Source organism: Malurus melanocephalus, unplaced genomic scaffold (genome assembly GCF_030028575.1).
Source record: "Malurus melanocephalus ecotype Western Australia unplaced genomic scaffold, MMel_1.1 scaffold_287, whole genome shotgun sequence".
NCBI lineage: Eukaryota > Metazoa > Chordata > Aves > Passeriformes > Maluridae > Malurus > Malurus melanocephalus.
Genome location: NW_026623519.1, coordinates 406,222 through 413,524, shown reverse-complemented (window position 1 = coordinate 413,524; position 7,303 = coordinate 406,222). Strand labels below are relative to the sequence as shown.

At 60.1% G+C, this 7,303-nt stretch overlaps 1 protein-coding gene across 1 annotated transcript; it reads left to right on the top strand.

Moving 5' to 3' along the window:
• The first annotated feature begins 1,994 nt into the window (after positions 1 to 1,994).
• On the top strand, positions 1,995 to 5,707 carry MYL9 (myosin light chain 9). Its single transcript, XM_057376677.1, has 3 exons — positions 1,995 to 2,198; positions 3,222 to 3,383; positions 3,547 to 5,707. Exons 1-3 carry the CDS (start codon positions 2,015 to 2,017, stop codon positions 3,717 to 3,719), a joined length of 519 nt encoding a protein of 172 aa, XP_057232660.1. The 5' UTR covers positions 1,995 to 2,014; the 3' UTR covers positions 3,720 to 5,707.
• The last annotated feature ends 1,596 nt before the right edge of the window (positions 5,708 to 7,303 follow it).

Below are 7,303 nucleotides of genomic sequence, written 5' to 3'. Positions count from 1 at the left end.
GCACTGTCTGATGCCCCAGGAATGTCCTTCCAGCACAGCCCAACTGTGGGAGCCCAGAGCTTATAGCAGCCTGRGGACCAGGCTGGTAACCCCTGCCCCTGCCATTGCCTCTGCTGCACCCTGAGAGAGCCACGGCAGGAGGGGAAGGAGAGACCTGGCGAGCGTGTCTGGTGTGGGGAGGGCAGGGCAAGGCTCTTTGAGGGCTCTCTGCTCTGCCCTGGTCTGTGCCAGCAGTAGGGCATGTTCCCCAGGTCCCCCTGGCAGCACTAAGGGCCCAGCTGGGAAGCAGATCCCAGAGCAGATCCCAGAGTAGGTCCTGAAGGAGATCCCGGAGCAGGTCACAGAGCAGGTCACAGAGCAGCTCACAAAGGGTGTCCAGCCCAGACAGGGTGTCCAGCCCAGCAGGGACAGTCCTGGCCCGCAGCTCACGGGGGTGTTTCTCCATGGGACAGGATGTGGCTGCTGAGTGGCTCCGTGCCAGGGCAGGGTGAGGAGCCCAGGTCCTGCTGCCCACCAGGTAGGGGCACACCGAGCACAGGACTGAGACTATGCTCCCCCACCACGGAATCCTTTCATAATCTATGAATCTGCTGTTGTCCTGCAGCTGCTCCCTGAGCCAGGCGCTGGCCCAGAGGGTGCTCAGGGCTGTGTGTGAGGGAGGAATGGCTGAGGCACCAACACGAGGGCTCAGAGCAGTGTCCATTGCCTGGGTTGCTCTCAGGCCAGCCTGTCGTGCAGGACCATCCCAGCCTGTCCCACCAGCCAAGCTGGGCTCTGCTGCCATCCTGCTGGGCTAAAGCTGTCAGAATTCCCCAGACAGGAGCCTGATCATCCTCCTCTTAGGCAGTGTCTGTGGGCATGCTGAGCTCCCTGGAGTCCCAAAGCCTGCCTGCACCCCTCAGTCTGGTAGTGTGGGGACACCACCGGCCCCCTGAGGGGCATGGATGCCATCCCCAGGGACAGTGGGCTCTGTGCTCCAGCCTTTCCCTGAYGGGGCTCCGTTTCCAGCTTGGCACGAAGAAGGACCATGTTTTCCTGCCGTCATCCTGCCTGGGGTCTTCGTGGTCCCTGTGCCATTCTCCATGGGACACACACTGCCCCGGCTGTGTCCCCAAGGRTGGGTCTGTCCCCTGCTGCCCCCCTTTCTCCTGGCGTTCCTTACCTGTCACAGCAGTACCGACCCCAGTGCTCCGCAGCCCTGGGGCTGCCTGGCTCCCCTCCTGCTCTGCAGCCCTCCAGAGGGTCAGTGGTCACCTCTCCCCTCTGCCTTGGGGTCCTTCCTGTGGGGTCCTTGGGCAGGGTGGGGGCACCTGGACAGGGAGGGCAGAGGCAAGAGGCCTTTGACCCGCTGGGAGGTGGGAGGGATGGAGGGGTGGATGGATGGACAGGGATGGATGGAGGGATAGSGATGGATGTACAGATGGACAGATKGACAGATGGAGGGGAATGGGAAGCAGTGGCATGTGAGGAATGTGCCCAGAGCACGTGACCCCTTCCTGCTGGGTGCTGGGGCCATTTCTGTGCCCAGACATGGAGGGTGTGAGGGTGACCCAGCCCAGGGCTGGGCTGGGCCAGGAGGGCCAGACAGAGCAGGTGGGGCTGGGGGCAATGGCCACAGTGCCTGGAATGCTGGACACCCATCCCCACAGCCCCTGGGGCGGGCACCCAGCCGCTGCTGGGCTGGGCGTCTCTCGCTGTGTCCGGATGCAGAGGGGACAGGCAGGAAGGGGGTTTGGGAACTGCCTGCATCCCCTGGGGACAGCCTTAGGTAGGGGTGCCAAATGAGCACTGTCTGCTCCACGACTGCCCACAGAACTCATCAGAGCCTGCCTATGCCCACGTCTGACCCTGTGACTGTCTCACCTCCCTGGTGCCAGTGTGTGATAACCAGGGAAACTGAGGCACAGCACAGGAGATGGCAGGAGCAGTGTGTCCCTGCCCCACCCCCTGGCTCGGCCTGTCCCCAGCCCTCCTGGTGCTCCTGCTGTCCCCAGGTACCCCCCCAGCTGCCACGATGTCCAGCAAACGTGCCAAAGCCAAGACCACCAAGAAGCGCCCGCAGCGCGCCACGTCCAATGTGTTCGCCATGTTTGACCAGTCGCAGATCCAGGAGTTCAAGGAGGCTTTCAACATGATTGACCAGAACCGCGATGGCTTCATCGACAAGGAGGACCTGCACGACATGCTGGCGTCCCTCGGTGAGCACACCCTGCCTTTGTGCCCCCGCGGGTCCCTGTGCCCCCAGCGCTGCCCCAGCAGTGGGGAGAGCTGCAGGGTGACCTCATGCCAACACCCAGCGCTGGACACCAGCTATGCTGGGCTGCCTCAAAGCTGGGAGGGATTTCTCTGCTCCACCAGCTGACACACAAGGGGTGTTTGTGAGGCCGGCAGCTCCATGTGCTGCTCACAGCAACGCTCAGCAGAAGGGAAGAGACCCTTGGGGCTGAAGAAGCTCTGCCCTRGGAGCAGCAACCAGCTGCAGCCATGGAGTGTTGGAGTAGCCTCACCCAGAACGTGGMCTGGGGCTGTCCCCTGGGGAGAAAAGCCTTCCCATTGCCCTCAGCCAGGGTGACAAGGGCTGGTCCCTGTGCAAGTGTGACACCCGGGCTGGTTGGGACTTGCAGGTCCCCACTCTCTGCCCCAAGCCATTCTCCTTTGCTGCAGACATGACTCCCTCCTCCCACTCCCAGGCTGCCTCCACTGCACTTTGGGAGGTCTGTCAATGATTGACCTGGCAGCCAAACCTGTTCTGGAGGTGCTGCCTGACAGTGAGAGGGATCTCCCTCCTCCCGTGAGCCGGAGCCCTGGGAGGAGAGAGGGGCCAGTGCTGGGGGCACGGACCTCAGCAGAGCAGCCAAACCACCCCTGGTGCACCTGTGGTGGCAGCAGCGCTGGGGGTGGTGTGGGGACATTGCTGCGCCTCTTCTGGGAGCTGCCAGGGGAATGGTAAATACCGTGGGTTTCATCCCCATAACCCCCAAATTAATCACAGCACCTCCCCCAAGGCAGAGCTTGTTCTCAGGGGTGAATTAAAGCACCGGGAGAGATGCTGAGAGGGAGCATCTGCAGAAACTGCCTTCCCATGTTGGTGGGGTGAGTGAGCAAGAGCCAGCAAATCAATTCACAATGGACAAAAGCCCTTGCAGCTGYTCACATGGGCTGAACAGGGGATGGGAGCTGGGGGAGCAGGGCCCTGCATCCAACCCCTCCTGTGTCCCCAGGGAAGAACCCCACTGATGAGTACCTGGAGGGGATGATGAGTGAGGCGCCGGGGCCCATCAACTTTACCATGTTCCTCACCATGTTTGGGGAGAAGCTGAATGGCACCGACCCCGAGGACGTGATCCGGAACGCCTTCGCTTGCTTTGAYGAGGAGGCCTCAGGTAGGAGGAGCCCCTCTGCTGTGTGGGCAGGGTGAGGGCTGGGCCGGCCCTTGGGGACCATACCTGAGCAGCTCCGGAGCAGGATGTGTTTGGGAGGGGGGGGAAGGTGCCACRCTCGGCTCTCCCGGTGCCCCTGCCAACGCCATGCCCTGCTCTCCTGAAGGCTTCATCCACGAGGACCACCTGCGAGAGCTGCTGACCACCATGGGGGACAGGTTCACCGACGAGGAGGTGGATGAGATGTATCGGGAGGCACCCATCGACAAAAAGGGCAACTTCAACTACGTGGAGTTCACCCGCATCCTGAAGCACGGCGCCAAGGACAAGGACGATTAGAGCCCAGGGCCTCTCACCCCTTCTGCCTCATCCCGTGCACACGCCCTGCCCCTCGGGCTCCCTTGCTGCCCCACAGCAGATTCCTCCCCTGGGAAACACCTCCCAGGACCATCACCCTGCGTCAGGACACGCTTGGAGGGGACACACTCCTGTCACTTTGCTGCCCCTTGTCCGTCCGGCCCTCCCCTCTCCCACCACAGACTCACCCCCTGGGACCTCCAGCCTGGCTGTGACCATCCCCAGCAGCCACTGACTCCATCAAAGCCGCCATGCCACTGGTCCCAGGGCCGGGGTGAGCATCCCCCGCTGGTCTGCAGGGAATTTGGGCTGGCTCRAGCCTGAGCAAGCCCCATTCGAGTTTGTCACACAGAGGAAAGACATCTCTTCCTGTCCTGCCACACCGCCCTCCTTCAGAAAAGAACCTCCACTTTGTCCCTCCTCCCTGGCTGTTCTATGGCTTTAGAGCCTGAGATCTGAGGGATTGGGGAAGCTGAGGGGTGTATAAAGCCTCAGAGCCTCAAAGGGGTGTGACAGATGTGTGCTGTGTGTGGCTACCTCGTGCCTGGTACCGTGCTGTGCCTGGGCTTTGGGAAGGTGGGCACTGTGCCTCCCCACYCTGCTGCCCTTGCCAGCCAGGGCCCTTCCAATGGGGCTGCCTGTTTCTGAAGCCAAATAGCTCCCAATCTGTGTAAAATCAGCTTGAGCATCATTTTCTGCCTTAGCTAGGGGCTGAGGGTCGCTCTGCTTGGCCCCCATGTCAGGATGGGCTGAGAGACACCTGGCAAGATGTCAGCCTTGGTTGCCCCATTAGCTGATCCCAGGGGCTTGGCCACCCTTCTGTGTCAYCCTGGGAGTAGGGGGGTGAGAAATGGGGAGGGGGTTTGTCCCCGTGGTTTGGTGGTTTGTTTTTTTATCACCCTCCTGACATGGATGTGGGGGCATCGGGTGGTGCCACACCCAAACCTGTGGTCTTGAAATGCTGCTTGCAGCCAAGCCCACCTGCCTGCCCTGGAGGGAGGGGTGAGTTTCCAGCAATTCTTTGTTTAAAATGGAGGGACAAACCTACAAAATATGGTGAGGGCACAGCACATGGCAGAGATGCTCCCAGCATTGGGAAGGCTTCTGTAGGATCTGTGGGAGCTCCAGAAGTGTCAGAGATCTGCCAGGCTCCAGGTGACACTCTCTCACCTGRGAGATGATCCATGAATGGAAAACTTCTCCCTGGTCTCAGTGCTTCCATTTTGCAGGCACCACCAACACCAGGAAAAGGGAGCTGAACTGTCAGGGGTGAAGCACTGGCCCTGTGAGCGCCAGGGAGCCCCGCAGGCTCAGGGCTTGTGCTCTGCAGTAGCAGCCCCAAGCCAGCCCCCTCCAGCCTCACAGGTACCGAGCTCCTTCCCTAATGCCCTCCTTCCCTGGTGCCAGGGAAAACCTATACTTCTCCCACTTTCAGAGGGAATTCCTAGGCCTGAGGCTGCTGGAGGACAAGATCTTTTGTAAAATCTCCCTCATGGGGACACCCAGCAGAGTGAACACCCCACAGACATCCCTTTGGGGCAGAGGAGCTGATGCTGGAGCTGTGGGCAGACCATGTCCTGGGGCAGCTGCATCCAGGAGGGGTGTTCAGCCCCSTGACCCCAAGGGATCAGCTGGTGTGACCAGCCCAGATCTTTGCAGTGCCGCAGCTGGGATGGGGTCAGTGCTGGTCCTGCCTGGGGGCTGCCACGGGCTACAGCATGGGGCTTTTGGAGTAGCTGCCTCAAGAAGCTGCCAGAACTGCTCTGTCTGAGCTGGCCCTTCCCTGTGGGCTGTGTAGGCATTGTGGGACTTCAACCCTGAGGCAGCAAAATGGAACAAATCTGTCAATTGGACAGTGGGGTACATCTGAGACCAGTAAATAAAMTTGTTCCACTGGCACAGGGTGCCCAGAGCAGCTGTGGCTGCCCCATCCCTGGAAGTGTCCAAGGCCAGGCTGGATACTGGGGCTTGGAGCAGCCTGGGACAGTGGAAGGTGTCCCTGCCCATGGCAGAGGTGTGATGAGATGAGATGAGATGGATGGGATGGGATGGGATGGGATGGGATGGGATGGGATGGGATGGGATGGGATGGGCTTTAAGGTCCCCTCCAACCCAAAATATTCTGGGATTTGATGAGTCTGTGAAACCCAAAATGCTATGGGTTCATATGAACCTCATGAAGTTCAATCAGGCTAAATGCAAGGTCCTGCAGCTGGCTCAGGGCAGCCSCAGCACAAGCTGGGGAAGGCAGGGAGAAGGACTTGGGGCTGCTGGGGGTGACAAATGGGATGTGACCTGGCCATGGGCACTGGCAGCCCAGAAAATCAACTGTGCTTGGGGTGCAGCAGAGGCAGCAGACGCAGCCTGACCTGAGTCATCGCAAACGTGTTAAACAGCAGCAAAATGGAACAMAGGCATTCATTTCAAACCTGCTTGGGGCAGGGGGACACCAAGTCAGGCAAATAACTCCCTTTTGGTCAATCTGGAAGAGCTGCTCACAGTGCACAAGTGTCTCCTGAGCTCAGAGGGCCCCTCCTGTGTGTCAATTTGTGCTCTTGGGGCCTGGGATTGTCCCTGGGCACTGCTGAGCAGAGCCTGGCCCTGTCCCCTCTGTACCCTCCCCCTGAGGTATTTATCCACAGGGATGAGATGTCCTGAGCCTGCTCTCCTCCAGGCTGGGCAGTGCCAGCTCTCTCAGCCTCTCCTCATGGCAGAGATGCTCCAGTCCCTCCATCACCTTCMTGGCCCTGTGCTGGACTCTCTCCAGTCTGTCCCTGTCTCCTGGATGGGCAGCCCAGCTCTGGGCCCAGTCTGTGGCAGAGCTACCAGTGCAGCCCTGGAGGGTTTGCTTTTTTCCAGCGCTTGGAGCTCCATCCTAATGTCCTCCTGGCTCCTATTGCCATGTCCAGAGCTGCAGGCTGGAGGAACATCAGAGAGGAAAAGGGTACAGCAGTGCCTGCTGAGAGAGGGTCTGTCCTGCCCTACGGCCTCCAGGAAGGAAACAGGAGCAGTAGGGAACGGGCAGGAGGTGATGGAGGGGCTGCAGTGCCCAAGAGAGGGGCTCAGTGCAGGATCCCAGCTTGAAGGACTGGTCCTACTGGGGGAATCCCAGACTGCAGCAGGTCCAAGGACCCTGAGCAGGGAGCAGGACCTGCTGCTGGAGCAGCRGCCTGAAGGGCAGGGTGGCAGCAAACAGCTGGCACAGCCAACCAGGAGCCCAATTTTCTTTGCTGAAAATGCAGATTAAATATCAGAGGTGGGCAAAGGATGGAGAGAGTCCTRTCTGGAAAAGGTTAATACCCTGGGAGGTTGTCTTGGGGTTCCAAGCATCCCCCTGGGAGTTCCAGCTTGCCCTGGGTTTCCAGCATCTCCGGGGTTCCCAGAATCCCCCTGGGTTTCAAGCATTCCCCCTCAGGCTCTTGCTGGCCAATTGTTGTTCAAATTGCTGAAGTTTAATAGTATTATCATGTCAATAGGCCTGGGCAGGGCTCAGCCTGGACAAGCCCGGAGTGGGAAGGGCAGCGAGAAGCATCAGAGCCCCTTCCCTGGCCTCTCACCCCAGAGGC